This window comes from Rhopalosiphum maidis, chromosome 3 (genome assembly GCF_003676215.2).
Source record: "Rhopalosiphum maidis isolate BTI-1 chromosome 3, ASM367621v3, whole genome shotgun sequence".
Taxonomy (NCBI): Eukaryota; Metazoa; Arthropoda; class Insecta; order Hemiptera; family Aphididae; genus Rhopalosiphum; species Rhopalosiphum maidis.
In genome coordinates this window covers 10,278,484-10,298,456 of record NC_040879.1, presented here as the reverse complement: position 1 = coordinate 10,298,456, position 19,973 = coordinate 10,278,484, and the positions used below count along the sequence as shown (strand labels likewise).

General features: G+C 35.5%; 1 protein-coding gene across 2 annotated transcripts; it reads left to right on the top strand.

The window, feature by feature from the left end:
- Nucleotides 1-952: 952 nt before the first annotated feature.
- On the top strand, nt 953-19,482 carry LOC113559916. Of its 2 annotated transcripts, none has more exons than XM_026965696.1 (7): nt 953-1,545; nt 13,935-16,179; nt 16,473-16,588; nt 16,722-16,871; nt 17,455-17,779; nt 17,965-18,387; nt 18,713-19,482. In XM_026965696.1, the coding sequence occupies exons 1-7, from the start codon at nt 1,282-1,284 to the stop codon at nt 18,808-18,810; spliced, it is 3,621 nt and encodes a 1,206-aa protein (XP_026821497.1). In that variant the 5' UTR covers nt 953-1,281; the 3' UTR covers nt 18,811-19,482. The 2 variants fall into 2 exon arrangements, with proteins under 2 accessions (XP_026821497.1, XP_026821496.1); XM_026965695.1 differs by having other exon boundaries at nt 13,932-16,179.
- The last annotated feature ends 491 nt before the right edge of the window (nt 19,483-19,973 follow it).

Here is a 19,973-nt window from a genome sequence, read left to right as displayed (position 1 = left end):
CAACACCCATCAGTTTCTGCTATATTATATCCGATTTTTTATTTGTTCATAATTAGACCAACATATAATGTAATTAACCTCGTATTCGGTTCCTACGAATGTTAGGCTAAAATTGAATATTTTATAAATAGAAATCGTGAAAAATTATCGTTCATAAAATCGCAAAAATAGTTCAAATTTTAATAGAATTTTAAACATAAAGTTTTAATACTCATAATACGTCTGTATATGTAGTGAGTTTTCTAGTGTCTATGGAGATAATAATATAGAGCATCTTCATAATATACCGCTGCGTACCTACTATATATGAGTAAACTGCAGGTGCGTCTTCGTATTTCGATAGAAATATGGATTTTTGTTAACGGATAAAGTCTTTTTTTTCATTTATCGAATATCGGTTTTTACCTATCTGCAGTCCTGCCTATATATATCGTATGGATAAAGAAATAGATGTATTTATATAATTACCACACGCGACAGCCGCGTGCAGCAGCAGCCATTAACGCGATATTATTAGCGGACAGAGAAATTTCCGGGAAAAAAAAAATACCGCGAGTGAGAGAAAGATCGCGACGACCGCCGCCGACTATAGGTGGTGGGAATTTCGACGGCGGTGGTCACAATATCATAAGATAATATATATAATAATAACATTATATTATTGTATCCGTTTTCGCGCGTACATCCGTTGTCGTGTGGCGCGGATAATGACGATGACGGCGATGATAATAATATTACTACACATTTCTCTCGTATAACATTGGGTAGGTATATACGCGCGATAACCACCACCGCCGCCGCCGCCGCCGCGGTCTTTCTCACCGATCCGCGGCCACCGTCGCCGCCGCCGCCGCCGCCACCACACCGCGGAGGAGGAATCTCGATCGCCGCCGCGGTCGCTTTCTTCGTCCCGACACCGCCGACATTCGGTAGTATACGACCGTAACGCGGAGTAACCGGCCGCACCAGCAGCACCGAAGACACACACTTGGTACATATTATCGCGCGATGACCGGCGCCGCCGCCTCTCGATTTTTCACGGTCCAATAACATACGCGCGTCACATCGGTCGGTCTTGTCACACGTCGCCCGTCGTCGCCATATTTTCGCAGTCGCTGCAGACCACCCGACGTCACTGCCAGTCGTATCCACATTATCATATTTTTCTGCGAGCCGACGTTTATCGTTTACCGTTCTCGTCGCCGCAACACGACGTACGGGTCGTCGCACATCAGCTCTAACCTGACGGGAACGAGATCAATAAACGCGCGCAGTCCCGCGATGGCCATCGCCGCAGCCGCAGGACAGCGGTGCCGGCGGCCGCGGATGACGAACAGGACGACGCGGACGATGGCGACCGTCGTCGCGCTGGCGGCCGTCGTCTGCGCCGCCGTTACAGGCGCGTCGGCCATAACGACGAAACCGTCTCCGACGGCCGTCATCAAGACCACTTTGCAGATATCGCCGATTGCGGACGACGAGACCGCCGCGAAGTCGGGAGACCGCCAACAACCGCACCAGCCGTCATTTGCCGCGCGCTATTGGGTAAGTGATAACGCGTCGGTCAAAATTTTGTAAATAGTACATATTATACGCGTATTTATATGAGTCTGCGGCGAATACGAGCAGGAATCGCATTCGTACATTCAAACGGAAATTTTTTGTGAATTTTTCGATTTGTCGGCTGCCCAGATTTCAGAAATCGTTAACAATAATTTAGTGTGCAAATCAGAAATAGATTGTAAAAAAAAAAAAAAAAACACTTTTTTTCAAGTCTGCGTCATATTAATTTTTTCGAGATTATAAACCATCCTGATCGTTGATATTGCAACTACAATATAAGTAGATAAACCTTTTAAACCGTATATGATATTGGTATAATATGACAATAAAAATTCGAATTCAATGATATTATTGTACCTGTTATTTTTGATAGATAAATCAAAGTCACACGTCTACTACCTAAACGACGTATTCCGTCTATTCGTAGTCGCATATTATAATAATATACAGATCATAAAATTAAAACACGTACGACGTACTTACGACTGCGTTCTATCAATTAATACTGTACATATAGCATTGGATCACTGCACTTCCTCTCTTCCCTCGTTTACTACTATATCTATGCGTATTTATAATAAGTATAATAAAATATGTAGGACAAACCGTGTTATTATTCGAATTTGTCGAATTTTCTTTGTTGCGATGTCGTTGCGGATCGTGTGATCCAACACAATTACATCGTCGACATTTGCAACGTCACGAAATATTTGCAATGGGTAACGCTCTTAAATGCTAACGCGACAGCACAGCACGCACACCGCGGCTGATGATGATGATGACAAGTATGAGAAAAATTGCGTATGACGACTACATTGGTGATGAATAGTATTTATTTGATGAGAACGTGAATATTCACGAACGTTGGGATTCTTATTTCCATTATCAACAATATACTTGTCATCGGAAAATCGTCAGCCGTCGTTGATCGTTGTGAAAACGTCAAATGCATTTAAGGAAGGGTAGATGGTATTAATAATAAATAATAACTATAACAATGATAATTGCACAACAATCATCAGAGAGACCTTGGCAGTGGCCTTTCGCAATTTCGTCAGCGAAAGAAGAGAAAGATCGCAGCTATAACTCGTTTCGGGTGAAAGATATAATATTATGTGTTGTCATGAAAACAAATATATTTTATTTATTAGCAATGTGTACAATATAATGTGTGCATTCGAGTAGTGAAAGATATTTTTCGTCAACTTTTTCCGATTTCCATAGGCCCCCGCGGTTAAAGATTCGCACGTTTCACAGATATTAATAAAAACCTACTTTGTAAAATATAATGCTATAAAACCATAAGTAGTAAAACTGACCACCATATGCCAACAGAGCAATGTTTAAATTTTAAACGTAGTGTAGATAGTTATTATGATAACGAAGTTTTGTATTCCATACATTATATGTTATTTATTGGTGTATATATAATATATAAAATAACACGTCTTTTTTTTAAAGAAATCCACGTTTTTGACGTTACTATATCGAATTTTCTACGGTTTTGTTCGCAAAGTTTCCAAATATATTCTTCCGAGCGTTTCAGCTATGTCATTGCCCCATTTTCGGACTTTGAATGGATTATTTCTATCTACCAATTTTTCACTGAAGTATTTTAATAATTTCACGTAATATATTGTGTTTATTTTTTTTTTTCTAAAGAAAAGGCCAGACGAACTAAGCGAATTAGTATAATATTCACATCTTATGTCATAAAACGCGTCGAATATTAATATAAAATCATATGGTGTGGTTTCGTGTGAATTACATATCTTAAAAATATATTTGTGTAAGTCAGCTATCTAGCTATCCAAACTTGCATATTATTTTCTTATCGGTAAGTAAAATAACTCGAATTATAATATATTATCAGTGAGAAAGCAAGTTTTCCATGTGAATTTCAAACAGTTCCATATTGATCATACATTTAGCGACGACGTACGGCTGATATAGTCGGACGGGATGGCGGTCCGCGGTAGCGCGGGGGCAGGCGAAACATCGCGGGTGAGAGTTATAATGACACCGTCATGTGTGTGCGTGCGAGCGTGCAGAGCGATGAATGCGATATCACGACGCGTATCGACTGACCACAGCCTCCGCCACCGCCGATATTATATGATTTTGGTAAATTTTCCGGACGATTTCCGGTCTCGAGCTCCGACCGCGACCACGATTCGTATCGTGTAATATAATGGTCGTCGATATATTATAATAATTTAGCTGCAGATATCGCGTGGTATACCATTATAATATTATGATATTATTGCCGCGTTGCGCATCGCTCTGCTCGCATGGTCGCTTGCGGCTGATGCGCTGATGTCAATAATCGCTCTCACTCGCCGCGTGTTATGATCATTGTTATTACACTTACACGTATACGCGCTCTACTCTCACTATACGCCTATATGTGAACGCTATAATGCGGAAACATAATGACGTACATAGCGACAGTGTCTTTCTCCCGCTCTTCACGCGGCGGCGGCGTCGTTTCGCGATTCCCGATGCACGCGGACACTGTAGTTTTATTTTTTTATTTTCAGTTCGGCCGATCCGCGTGAAATGTAAAAAGGAAAATTTTAATTTATGAATTATGATTTTTTTTCCGATGCACACTTACGGCGAAGTATCGCAGATAAAAAAAAAACCTATATGTTTATAATAATATATTTAGGTGTAAACAATATTTTCGTACGGTCGAGAAATCTATAATTAAACACTGTTCTTCGAAAAGTCGTCATACGATCGGCAATATAATTTCATTCCATCATTCCGCAGTCACACTAAGAAGTGCATTTTAATAGACATTTTACAATTTGTAATAACAGCGATTTGACAGGCAACAACTATAGGTACTGTGGCGTTTTCGTCGCCATCACGAATCAACCTATTTCCGATGACCGTCAGGTGGGTAGTATTGGTAGTAATGAAAAATTATCATCGTTTTGGGTCAGCAGATATATAAAATTGGCGAATAGTTTTAATATGGTGTTATTAAATGATTTCGATGTCGTTTGTCCAACTTCCAATTGCCGCGTATATTATATTTTTTCTCCGAAAATTTTTGACAGTCGAATCGTTACGAAAAACCATTAGAATTCGGTGTAGGGACGAATTCAACACACTTTATGGACTTCTCTGTTTTAAATAATCAAAATACAGATGGCTCGTAACTGCTTAAATATATAATAACAATATATTGTATTAGAATATAATATTATATTACATTTTAATTTATTATTACACAATCATTATTATAACCAGACGGCTCACTATAGTAATTATTTAGTATTCACTGGTTTATTTTTTAAATAGAATCATTAAATAAAGCGCGGTTAAAACTAATAATTAATTAAAAAGTTTCAACTTTATACAGTTAAAATAATAATACAATAATGTACATATATGAGGCTATGTGCATCAACACGACTTTAACTTAAGACTATATACACGATTGTGTTCCATAAAATATATATATATGGATGTTGTCCTTTTAAAAATTGTCTAATACACTACTTCAAAATATTAATAAATGATAAAATAAACATTTGTATTTTTCCAATATATATAATATAAAGACATTACATTTTTAAAACCTTTAACCTATAAGCTATAATATAATAACCGGGTAATTAATATAAAGTATGTGTAATGTTTATACAGTTTAAGCGGGGTCCGCTGTATATTCAACAAATCGAACAATTTACTTTTGTAGTCCTGAAACTTTAAAAATAAGAAGGAAAATTATAAAAAGGACCAACGCCTATATTTTGTGGGGTGCAATAGTGTCGCATCAGTTTTCCTAATTCGCACGTAGTTGATGCGCCCACATTTTTAGTCAACGTTGCGCTATGGTGTTCTGCGATCCTTATCTGACACACTAAATAATATCCTACTATTGTTATTAATATATTATTATAATACATAGGCGGTGGTCTCGGTCTAAACGTTGGCCCAGGTGATGTGATTTAAAACAATATGCGCTCGGACGAAACGCCCTCATCTCTTTGTAATGATGATTAGTCGTCATCGCATCGAATGGACCGGTAATTTACTTATAATAGCATATAGTGTGCACGACCGCGGTCGACGGTTTACGATGACGACGGCGATAACGATGACATCCGAGTAATTAGCGATCGCACGCCGCGTTAAAAATATGATGGCTGTCTTGTCTGTCGTCGTCGACGGCGGTGATAATTTGCCCGAAATGATTAATAATCATTGGCGCACGGCCGCGCCGTAATTAAAATCGGACGTGAGCACGGGCACGCGTCCGCCACGAGCCATAACTACAACAAACAATAATATTATGACAATATCATACTACGTTTACATTACGATGAAGTTGAGACGGTTTTTAATCCGCGGGATAATTATCTTTTTTTTTTTTTACTGCGACGAATAAAATAGGTACTCAAACTAGAGAGCATTGATATATATATATATGTGTGTGTGTAACATATATCAAGGCTTTCTAACTCAAACTACCTATTGGTATAAGAAAGCGAGTACATCCTTAAGATTTAAAACCGTTTAAACGTTACCGTAATTATATATCTTATATTAAACGGGCATTACACAAAGAAAATACTCACCAAACGATGTCTAATAGTTCTTACTGCAGACGTTATTATGAAGAGTTTAATTGAAGTTTTTTTTTTCTAATCGGAAGACGTTTTCGGTATAAGCGATATTGTTATTGTATAAATATGACGTACAAATGTACAATAATAATATGATATATTGTATCATAATATTATATTCGACTCTAACCATTATCCGGACGTCGCATCAGACGTTTTTGTCATTATACTTGGAGTTTGGACACGCCGTTTGTTAGAGTGACTAGGCTACAAATCTACAATGGATCTTTTACTTAAGTTTTTGGCAAGTCAGACTGATTTCGTAAAAAATCCCCCAATTTTCATTATGTTCAACGATTTTCATAACAAATATATAATCATTATCCCTACTTACTGAAGCAACACAAATATATAATTTGTTAATAACGATCGCACTTACAATTTATTATACTGTTTTAAAGCCGAATATTGTTAATTCGTAGGAATAATAATAAAATAAATGTCCGTGTATTTTTATTATTCATGTAAAAAAATACATACCAAACACACATTAATCGAAAATAGATAATGTCATTATATGGCGTTGGATGCTGCTGCAGGTATAACTTATTAATTGATGTATAATAATATACCTACAAATTGGTTATTACATATTATATATTGTACATAATAATATTATAGGTATGTATTTAGAGAGTACAGACCATCACAATGAGACATGTTCATTCTCATTTTGATATGTCTTGTATTATAATATTTCACAAAGGTTCTCTCCACCCCCTTACCCGTTTACTGAACTTGTATCATTATTGCACGTTTACGATGTAGATAGATAGTCTATATACGACGGACGATGTGGCACACGTATAACTGCGCAGTAATGGTACATTATATTTGTGTATATGTGTGTGTATATGTGTGTGTGTGTGTGTGTGTGTGTGTGTGTGTGTGTGTGTGTGTATGCGCGGAATGTCAATTGTATTTTAAACCATTGTTATTTTATAAATATATATAAACATAAATAGCATGCGTGTACAATTTATGTACATACAAAAAATTAATATATATATATATACGTATGCGACGGATCGAACTCATTATTAGGTACCCAGGTATGAAAAGTAAAATGCAGTGGCGTAATAATAAAACACACACATGTCAAAAATATTTTACAGATAATTTTTAGTTGACAGTCTTTAATATTGTCGATACGAAATCGGTCGTAACGGTGACGACGGGAATTTTTTTTCGTGAAGTGTACATACGATATTTACTTAGAACTGCTGCTTGCGAGTGTATATAGGTATTTACCGTATAAGATGTCAAGGAAACGATCGTTTAATGGGGTGGCGGTGGTGGTGGTGATCGCGAACGTGTCATAATAATGTACTGTGTCTATAGCAAATGATGATTAGTCGAAAAACCAAAAAAATTACGTTTAGGTATATCGGATACGTGATTGCATATAGGTATGTGCATTCGTTGTACCTATACGTAATACAGTCCGGCGTGAGATAAATTTGACGGAAACCAAAAAAAAAAAAAAGAAAGAAAAAGAAAAAAGAGGACCTCCGTCGGTGAGAAAAAGCTACTCTCTCTTCATTGTCGTGTCGTATTATCATCACGGTGTAGTAGGAGTGGTCGTGTTTACTACAGTAGTAGTATTATAGGAGCATAACAGTATTAGGAGTAGTAATAATTGTCATCCGGCGGCGGATAAAGATCGCACCGTTGTGTCGGTTCGTCGTCGTATATAACGCTGTGTTATTATTTATTAAGACGATGGTCCCACGGTCGTCGCACGAGAAATTTCCCTTTCACACACATTTTTAATTTAATATATAAATATATATATTTATATATGTACTTAGTTTTTTATAGGCAAATGAAAAAAATCTTAAAATAATACGTGCGTGTAATTCGCGTGGGTGTGTAAAAAAGAAAAAGTGATGATACTCTTTTCCAAAACGACTGCACGCACGTTCCCACTTTTGTAAGAATATAATTTATTCGAGGCGTATAATGTTTACGACGCACACGGCATAGCACAACAAAATTACTTCCACGTGTGTGATTATGTTTACGAGTATCTAATACCTATCTATGTACCTATATACTAACCTGCATAGAAGTTCAAAACTTCTAAACCATTAACTAAAAATACTAGAAAATCTATGAACTATTAAATTTAAAGATACGTTTAGAGTAGATGTTAAACAACAATTTTCAACGTAGGTGATGATGATTAAGTATTCATGTACAATAAGCACTTATAGTATATAATATTATAGTTATTGTTTGTTTAATAATTATACTTATAATTTGATCCTAACAATCAAACGAAAAATTAATAAATTATTGATAAGCATAGATATTAATAAGACGCGGCACGTCTATAATGGTGTTAGTAAAATATTGTGTATTGCAGGAGAAAACCATTCATCGGGTTTTAATACATATTTTATTGATATCACTATCAAATTTTCGGATAAATTAAAATTATATTTCACACAAAAAATTTTCTTTTTATGATGATGTTGATCGAGAGCTCTACTTACTACGTTTATATGCAGCAGTTAATGCGCATTGAGTTAGTCCGAGAGTTAGGTGTATATAAACGCATTTTTAATTTACGTTAAGCCGATGCGCATTTATTATATTTTTCGATTCGTCAAATCGAATTAACTTTTACTCCGGGATTAAGAAATGCATGTAAACACTTCAACGCGAATTAATATTTTAGCGGGAATTTAAAAATGTCAAATTATAATTATTTTGGTCATGGAATCCAAAGTATAAAGCATGGACTAAAGAACATTCGCATTAACTTATAATTGTATTCAACATCTAATCTTGATATTTTAGGTGCATATAAACCCGTTTTCTAATGCGAATTAATTTAATGCGCATTGAGTTAACTCGCATTAACTGCTGCATATAAACGTAGTAGTTGGTGATATTTTACGGAGAGCTTTCGGAGTATAAGATGTAAGGCATATGATAATAAAATAAAATGTCTGACCTGGAGGCTGGATGAACAATGCGCACTCCCAGAACGCGACGACGGCGGCTGGACGACAAGTCACAAGCAACTCGCGGATTCAACACATTTTAATGAGATAATGGAAATAATAACAATAATGTGCGTAAAAGTAATACACAACAAAATCGTTTTTTTTTTTTTTATGTCACTGGCACAATGGCGGCTGGACGACGGACATCACACACATTCGCGGATGCGACAAATTAAATGATACAATGAAATTATCAATTTCAAATTAATAATAACAAAATGCGTAAAAGCAATATGTGAAAAATAAGATTTTGGCACACGGCGGCTGGACTACGAAAACACGTACACTCGCGGACGCGACAATTTTCATAAAATATGAAATTAATAATTTTATTGTAAAATGCGTAAAAGCAATACGTAATGAAAAACTAAGTGTTTTGTTTTAATGTAACGACTAACTGGCACAACGGTGGCTGGACGATGACATTTTTTTTCAATGTTTTTTATTTACTAAGAAAGCTTTGAAAGAACTTTTTTGTTTACCGGTATGACGGCATCCGTTTGATACAGACACTGCAGCGCGCAGTGTTGCCAATGCTTGCGGTACAAACGGATACGCGGTGAAGAGAAATATAAGTAATAAGTTGGTTGGTTGAGCGATGTGTATCCAACAGATGACAATTTGATTTTTCGATAGCCTTATACTAAGTATATAGGTCTATGGATTTTTCAACCATGGCTATAGCCTTATTTTATATTTTCCGCTTGCAACTACTCTTCTTTACGATCCTATCGTAATTCATAATACATAATATTATTAAGAAACGGCCAATAATGTGGTATTTTAAGTGAGATACTGAGGTACCGTCTGTAATGAAAATGTAAGATAGGCCATATCATACAAACGAAGGCAATAACGAAATAGGACCTCTTGTAAGTTTTATTTTTTTTTTGTATTGAGTTGACCTATTATAGTCTATTCTAAGACCATTTCAGCATTATTTTATTAAAATGTGGAATTTAGTATGTTTTATTATTTTGTTAAACAATTTAAATTTTAAATTGGTTGTGATGTTATACTTATTCCGGATAAGATATTCATAAAAATAGGATTAGTTTATTCGTATTAAAATCTACTTTAAATCGACACTTTGATGAAATGTATTATTTTAATTCGATATTTTAGATTCTGCAGATAGTGCACTTAAAATGATGTGATTTATATTTCTGCCTGACATCACCTTTGAATTTTTAATAGAAAATAATAAATATGATATTTTTGGTATTTTAGTGAGTCAAAAGTAAAAATATCTGTGTGGTTTTTTTAATAAACGAGAAAAACAAAAACAAATTAAGGAAAAACGAGAATTTTTATGCTATACAATTAAAACAATAAAATATAAATTGTTTTTGTTGTTTTGCTATTATTTAAAAATAAAAATCCGTATACACCTAAAATTAATTAAAAATAATTATAATATTTTGGATCTTATTAAATTATTTATAAACGTTTGAAATTCTCAACTATTTATGTATTTTTCTGTAAACGTATATAATAATATTAATGCTCTGTTAAAAAGCTAGAAATCGAATGCATAATTCTTCAAAAATTTATTTTCCGTTATTAAAAAATATTTATAATAGGTACCTAAACAATTTTTGTTTACATTTTAATTCTGATTATTTACGAAATGGGGTATTTTTGAAAATAACGATTTAATTAATGTATTATTTGTATATTATAGGGACTTATAACTTTTTACCATTACGTATAGTTATTTTATAACCAATCATAAACAATTATATTTTCAAAATATTTAGATTGATTTTTAGTGATAACTTTTAAGTAAAATTTACCTAAACTCATCGCATATGACGAATAGTTTAATATAAAATATGTATTAAATATCCTTAAAATTATAGGTTGACAGACCACCTCAGAATCGTTTTTCATACACAACAATTAATCTTTGAGTTCAAATTTAACACGTCTTGTAATACATTGCAGTACCTACTTGAAAGAACACACGAAAGTCGTAATCTGCTATAAATATAACAGTGCAAGTTTTCAGATTTTTTGAAGAATTTAGAATTTTAACAATGTGTTAAAACTTAACGTTAAACAATGTAATCTTTAGTAATGATCTATACATTTTTCATGTTAACACAACTCACAAGACTAAATATATAAATGAATATTCATACGTATGTACATAGTATATAATACATATTTTTTATATACTTAGATATAACATGTCATAGAATGACATATAAAATTAAAACATTTATTTAAAAAAAATACACCGACGAAAAAACTGAATAAAGTAAATTGAGCTCAGAAATATTTCCTGAATGCGATGATCTATCAATTGATCAATACATATTATTATATAATGTATTTACGTTTATATAGCAATTTATACGCTTTCAAATAAGTAGATGGACTGGCATGAATGAATTTTACATTATGTAGAAGTCAACAGTGTGTAACAATAAACATTTTTAAGGGGCTTTATATAGGCATTACATTTTGATGCTTTATTATATAATACGAATAAAATAATGGTTCATTACAGTTATGCGATCTATTTCTATTTAATATTTGCTAGTTTTGATTGCTATATACTAGCATAATCAAACAATTTGTTCCAACATATTTTCACTCAACGCCGTACGGTAATATTCTATATATAGGCACTGGCGCAGTTAGTGTAATAATTAAAATTTCTGGGATATTATTAATCTATTTTTAATTATAAAAAGTACTTGATAAAAAAGTTTCGAACCAGCCTATTGTCATGCTTAAAATATCTATTTTATTTTCACGTACTAATCATACTGGTCGATCGATCAAATAACACGTATTGATTTAAAAAAAGTTTTAGATTATGTATTAGTCTTCTTTTCATTAGATCCTATTAATAACTTTTAAATCAATTTAGACATGAATTTATCAAAATTCGACATTCTAAATACATTTTTGTATAAATACTACAGTGAGTTACGTTATTTAGACTAAATAATTTAATATAATTCAAATTTTTATTTTGTATATAATACTCGGCATTTGTTTACTTTGGTAAACATAATATTGTAAGACATTTAAATATTTTAAAGTAAGCAACAAATCAATAAGATGAAAATAAAAAGTTTTAATTGAACATTCTAATTATTTTTGTTGTTTCGATATTTTTAAAATTATTTCTCTTTTGAAACTAGTTAAGTAATAAATTCATAATAACAATAAATATACAACATTTTTATAATAATCATCATAATTTGAGCTGTTGTTTTTAATAATGTAAATGATATAAAAAAATAATAATAATATGTTCGTCTTATTCTTATAGAAATTATATTTTACATTATTTTCTTTTATTTAATACAATCATAATATTGTGTGTATAAAGTATGAACTAACATTATCTAATGTCGAAGTTAACACTATTTATCGTAGGAGCTTACACTATTTGTATGTAGAAGATTGCCTTATTTTGTTGAAGCCTATTTATATAAAAATAAACATTAACTTCATAATAATAATGTATTATAAAAATATGAATTAATCTTATCGTAAACGTTGAGGAAATATTATACTTAAAACCTATAGTATATGTTTTTATTATGGTAGACACTAGAGACTAGACAGTACTTAGTGTTACGTGTGGTTGTACTCGTGTGTAATTTCGGTTAAATATTATCTGATTATCAATGCGATAAATGTAATTTGTGAGTAGTGATTTTATTCTTAATCTTTTAAGTACATGCATTAAGTATATATATATATATATATATAATAACAAAGAAATTCCCGCTAAATGTAATGTAATATAAATTATAAACCAATAGTTTATAAAATATTCAATTGTTTTTTTATAATAAATTAATCATGAAAAAAATTTTTCGATTTCATTATTCTTATTATAAGTATGTGGCGTATGTATTCTACAGTTCGCCATCTGAAACAAATCTCCGTATTCTCGTTATACACGGGAGTCAGTTATTTGTACCAAAATAAGTATATATTACTGATGAGCATTATTGAATATTAATCGATACCTAGTTGAATTTATAAACTATTTGAACTATTCGTATATAAACAATATCATCTTGTAAAGGAAATTGATATAGCTATATAAAGCTTAATAATTACTCGACCGACCTGAATGTTAATAATAGTTTCTCGGAATTTCGAACTACCCACCACTTATGTGGTAATCATATCGAAATTTGACATCCAATTCTCTGTCGTAATTTAGTCGCGTTATAATACAGTATTATTACATTTGCGCGTAAAATATATATTATATAAATATTATGTATATCAATTTATTATGTCGATCAAATACTAACCTAACCTTTAATCTTTCCGTTTTCTTTCTATAGTATACTTTTTAAGTTAATTGATGTACCGTATAATAGTGTAAATACCTAATATTATAGGTAAGTTAAATAACCACACAGAATCTATAAACGGAATATTCTGTGTCTTTATGTGTTTTGAGCTTATCATATCTCGATATATTATACTCAATTATCGAAACTTGTACAATTATTCTTTCTATGGTAGGTAGCTATCTTAAAATAATCGATTATAATTTTGGTGCAAATTACACATGTTGTAAATATTTAGGTCAAAATTGATGCAAATTGACTACACCTTTATTGTGATATTAATAAAATAATTACCGTCACTGTGGTGTTAAACGTTAATACAAATATTATTGTGTTTATTATTATTTTTAATTAATTTGTCTGTTTTGTTTTTGAAGCAGCAACGTGAAATCGCTAACGGACCGTCGTCTGTGCAAGTCGACGACGACGACTACTACGTACAGCAGCCGCCGCACAAGCTTTCGGCCGTCCAGCAGACGCACATACTCGACGACATCCGTCGACACAACCAACCACAGCAGTGGTGGACCGCGCCGGGTGCAGCATCTACGGCACCGTCGTCCACACCGACCATCATACCAGCGAATGGCAGCGATGACAGTAGCGAACAGCATCAGGACTCAACGATCGACCAACTGCAGCAACTGTTGCAGATCAACGGTGTGGCCGCGGATGACCACAACGCGGTCGCGGACAACCAGGACGACGACCGTCACAGCAAACAGAGGTCTATCGGCGGTGGGGGCAGCGCGAGTTGGCCACCGCAGCCGTACAACAACCACAACAGACAGCAGCAGCCGTCCTTATCGCCTCCGCCCGCACCAGTGACGACCGTTCCGCACAACCAGAACCACCAACAACACCAGCAATACTATTCTACGACGTCAGCCGGTCCCACAGTACAGCAACACCACCAACACCACCATCACCATCATCCACAGCAGCAGCAAATATTCGTCACGACGCCTCCGCCGGCAGCACAAGTTTCCACGAAGTCCAATATTCCGCAGCGGCACGTCAGTCAGCAGTACATACCGCTGAGCACGCAGCCGCAGCAACCACAACCGCAGTATTACCCGCAACCACAACAACCGGCACTGGTATCCGCAGCTGTCACTAACGGGAATGGCGAAAACGACGACCACAGAGGTGGCGGTGGGTTGGACGCGGACATCGAACAGCAGATCCGCCAACAGTTGACGGCCGTCGTGGGTGCCGGTAACGTTGGAAATTACACGATACTCACCTCTCCCGGCGGAGGCGCTGATCATCATCGGTTGACACAGCACGTCACCGGATCTGCGTCCAACGACCATTTGCAGTACGTGAAGATCGGCGGCGGTTCCGGATCGTCTCAGTCTCGAAATCGATTACAGCAACAGATAGAGACGAGTACGATTTTCACGGGCGCCGCGTCGCCAAACGTTGGCGGTGCCGTCAACGCGGCCGGCGGTGGCAGGAACACGATCGTCAAAACGGTCGTCGTCCGACAAAAACCGCAGCCCACGGCCGCTCCACAGGCCGTCGCACCGCCGGCCGTCTCCGCTATGGGCGCGGCTCCAATGCAGCCCTGGACGGTTAGCGAACAGCAGCAACTCGAACAGCTGGCCCGGCAAGTGTTGCCACCCGGCGTTGCACAGTACGAGATTATACGCGCCGGCGGCGTCGACGGTGGTGTGGCCACCAAGGGTGGCGGTGACGCGACGGCCGCGGCGACGGTTGACAACGGCGCGGCGTTCCCGGCCGGCGGCATAGTGCAACAGGCCCTGCCGACCGGTGGCAAAAAGAAACCGGTGACGTTCGTCATCCTGGAGGAGCGGCCGGACGGCACCGTACGCGTGCGCGGCATCGAAAAAAAGCAGCACGTAAGCGGCGCCCCACCCGACGGCAGCGACGCACCGGCCGACGTGGTCGGTACATCTGCGGCAGCCGACGATGAACAGCTCCAGCAGCTGGTGGACAGGCTGAACCGGGGCGAACTCCGGCTGCCGTCGGTCGGCCTGCCGTCTTCGTCGTCGTCCAAGACTAGCGCACCGGACAGCGCTGCGGTGGCCAGCACCACGGCCTCGACCCCGCTCCCAGCATACGTCCCCTCGTTCTCGTCCACCATACTGCCACAGTCGACGTTACAGCCGACCGGTGGTAACGGCATCAGTGCCAGTAATAAGCGCCGCGAACCGTCGCCGCCTTCGTATTTTCCCACAGTTGTTCCGCAAACAACTACTACCGCACTACATCAGCACCAATACCAAAACTTTTTCCTTCCCACCGCCGTACCGACCGAATCTGTAGCCGTCGAAACGACCGTCGGACAGCAACAGCAGAAACAACATAACAAGTACCACCAACACCACCATCAACAACAACAACAACAACAACAACAACAACAACAACAACAACAACGACAACAACAGCAACAGCAACAGTTTTACACACCGCCCACAATTACCACGTCGACGTCTTACACGTCACCACCGGTAAATTCGACTTTGCCATACTTCAATAAAAACAACAACAAGGTCGGGAAAGAAGGCATGTTCAGTGGTGCTCTCCGTCGCCGTGGATATTACGCTATGGCCAAATACATGCGACAAGCTGGTGTGGATGCTGTGCTCGAAGAGACAGGTTAATATAATATATTTAACCTACTCCATATAAATTCTCAAACTTACTTTGTACTCATGTACCTAAGAAAAAAAATACATTATTTACTACTTTACAATATTTCAGGTATTTGACACCTAAGTATTTTTAATTTTCATAGTTCGGTACATCTAAAAAAAGTTTTTTTACACCAAGCTCATTACTTACTTGAATGTAGTGATACGATTACCCTTCACCTGTTACTCTCACATCCTGATTTAATATGGTCTACTATAGTCGTAACAAACTATTATAATTTTTTTTTTACCAAATAGGTCCGTTTACTGTGTTTGTACCAACGGACAAGGCGTTCAGAGCACTATTAGTGCAGCTGGGTGGTCCAGATCGTGCCGAAGACAAGTTCCGCGAAAATCCACGTTTGTTGATCGGAGTAATTATATTTATTATACTTATTAATTATTATTATAGGTAACTTTGTTATTACTCATCCATCACACTGTATTAGTAATGTAACGATATGATTAGTAATATTAAATTAATAATTTAATTTTTGTTCTCAAAAGCTTTTATTGCACCACGTTGTGCCCGGAGCATTCAAAGTGTCTGACTTAATGGCAGGAGACGAAATGACCGGCGTTAGTTTGGCAGGCACACAGCTCCGTGCAAATTTGTACGCCCGACAACTATACGACAACCGATGGAATGATATCGAAGTAATTATACGTCATTATAAATGTATAAATAATATTAATACAGGGGGTTCCAAATTGTCAATTTCAAAGAAGCTCAATATAGATAATACGAAGGGTACACGTATACGAGCCATAACTTCTGCACGTAGGTACACGTATGGCATAAGGTGCCAAGATAAGTATGAGAACATATTGTTTTGGATAAAAGTACATAATTTTTTTTAAATAAAAAAAGAATAAAACTTATAAAATAACTTAAAATAGCTACTATTATTATTTATTTGTAAAATAACTTTACATTTAAATTTAAATCTATTTTTAAAATTGTTATCAGACAATATTGACATAATCAGATATAATCTCTTGTTACAGTAGATAAAAATAGGTAGGTATATTTCTGAATTTTTGATGTAGATTAATTGACACAAAGAGTGAAAGAGCTGCCTTAATTGAACAATTATATTAGTAACAATTTTATTATTCAATTATATTATAGATACTATTCATAAAATGGGACCCTAGAACTTTATTTTAATTCGATATAACTGCAATATATTTACTAGGTTAGTCTCCTAATCGTTATATTTTAACTATTATCTTTCAGGTGCTTACCATCAATGGTGCCCGAGTGTTAGATGACATTAATCCGACAGCGACTGCAGCGGCTAACGATGGTTCTACTTCCGATGATGGGAGCAGTGGGCCCACTCAACAGCGTAGGGACATGATATTGTCATCAAATGGTGGCGCAGGAGGAGACAATCAACAACAGATCATGGCTATAGGACATGCCGTTGACCGCGTATTGTTCCCATTGCCGGTTGGCGACGTACTCGCCACCATGAGAGCCGACCGGCAGCGGCGGTACAACGTTTTCTTGCGAGCCGTGGATGAGCACTGTTCGCCTAACGTCCGATCGCTTCTCACTGGTAATGTATTTTTAATATGACTGCTGTAAAATGTATTTTGGTACGTACAGATTATTGACGAGAGCACATTTTTAATGCAGTACCTACATCTTTGAAAAGTACATTTTAACAGTATTTCTACCAATATTATAATATACCAATCTAGTATATTTTTTTCTAAGTTTTGATTACAATATGCAATACAGGTTCAAGAACTGTGACGGTGTTTGCGCCTGTAGATGAAGCGTTCCGCATACGCCGTGGTTCTGGAAATTATAGTAGCAGCAGCAGTAGTGGTTCAATAATTGATTGGATGCTTAACGATGACACCAGCAGTAGGTTCAAAAAACGAAATCGTCGGCGGTTAGCTGATCGGTTCGTGCTCAGCCACGTGGTGTTGGCAGGACCAGGTGACCCTCCCATGTACACGGCCGGATTGAGATTTTACCAGGTCAGGGACACTGCCTATCGGCTTCCAGAAGGCGACGATTCTACAGCAGCAGCGGAGGACGACGACGAAGGTGCAGCGGAAGAATTCAACGGTGGCGGAGATGATGGAAATTTAACATTGTCACCTAATGATGGTGAAAAATCTCGTTTCTATCAGTTGACAGTGTACAAAGATTCAGGTGAGTTTAATTTTATTTTAAAAGTTAAAACACCTAATATTAGATACAATTTTGAATGTCACTTCGAATATTGTACCGAGTAAAGAATTTAATGTTTAATTCGATTACTTAAATAATTTATAACTTTATGAACAATAAAAACATAATAATATAGAATCTATAATTCTATAATTATCTGATAATTTTTATCGTTATTTCCAAAAAATGTACCATACATTTTCAAATCTAAAATAAACTTGATATATTTTGAAAAATAACATTTAATTAGCATTTAATTTATTATCCACCTAGTCGATCAAATTCATTATTATTATATAAATTTTAGGCAGGATACGGCTGAACGGTGGTGCCGCTCAGGTGTTGGTCCGCAATGTCCCGGCTACCAACGGTGTACTACACGGATTGGATGCACCACTAGTCTGATAAATGACCTCTCGAAAGATAGGATGGTGGACATGATGATTCATCGAAGACAACACCAGAACAGGACGCCTGTACACAATAACGGCATTGTCGAGTGACCGTTTTTATTTATTAATTATTATTATTTTTTATAATTTATGTTATACCTATTACTTATATTTATATTGTATACTCTTTTTTTTTACATTTTCATTTATTTTGTATACACTATTGTAGTAGGTTTCCTACACACTATTATTGTAATGTTTTCCCAGCGTATTTCGTATAATACACGTTTTAATAATATTTGATATTAACGTAATATACACGAATTCGCCACATGACTAGTGTCCGTAATATCATTATTTACTTCTGAGTGTAGAATTTTATATTTATCAATCGTCTGTACTACCGTCTTACTAGCTCCACGTGTGCTTAAACGAAACGTTTATGTACTATTATGTATCCATAATATTATTAATATTATATATTTTAACTAAAATAACAAAATTCTAGTATACTCAAAGATTGGAGAGGTATCAATTTGGGTTGTTAGATTTCAAAATTCAAAATATGGGACTAAAAAAATATCTATTCCGAATAATGTCATAACGATAACGCTAAACATCTCTTTATGTAAGTATCTTGAATTAAACTATAAGACAAACTTTATTGATATATAAGTACTTATTAAAGTATAAATATACCATTTTTAAACTATTTTAATAAAATAAAATAAACAAAAATTTTGTTTATAATTTTGTTTTTTTTTTTGGGGGGGGGATATATTTAGTCAATAAGAAAGAAACACTTAATAAAATAATAAATATCACATTCAAGTTAATAATATATGTATTCCTTACATAATTCTATTATTCTAAACAGGTGTCATAAATACTGTTACAATAGTTAATATATATGCTTTCAGTTAAAACTGTTCCATTTCTTCATACATTTATACTTATTGTTGTTTAGAAGTAAAAAAATTTTACATTTTCACGAGATTTATTTTTTTTAATGAGAGACAGTGGCGTAGCTAGAGATTTTAGTTGTAAGGCAAAATTTCAAAATCGTTCATAATAATAATGGATTATATAAAGTCAAATACACAAGTATATAGTTTGTAATTAGTAATTAATTTCAGTAAATGAAAATGATAAAATAAATGATACAATATAGAACTT

What these genes read in the sequence shown, in the direction of transcription:
- LOC113559916 (XM_026965695.1), top strand. Translation starts at nt 1,282, where the DNA reads ATGGCCATCGCCGCAGCCGCAGGACAGCGGTGCCGGCGGCCGCGGATG. An exon ending in ATCCACGTTTGTTGATCGGA is followed by an intron (nt 16,589 to 16,721) that starts GTAATTATATTT and finishes TGTTCTCAAAAG; the next exon opens with CTTTTATTGCACCACGTTGT. An exon ending in GACAGTGTACAAAGATTCAG is followed by an intron (nt 18,388 to 18,712) that starts GTGAGTTTAATT and finishes TATAAATTTTAG; the next exon opens with GCAGGATACGGCTGAACGGT.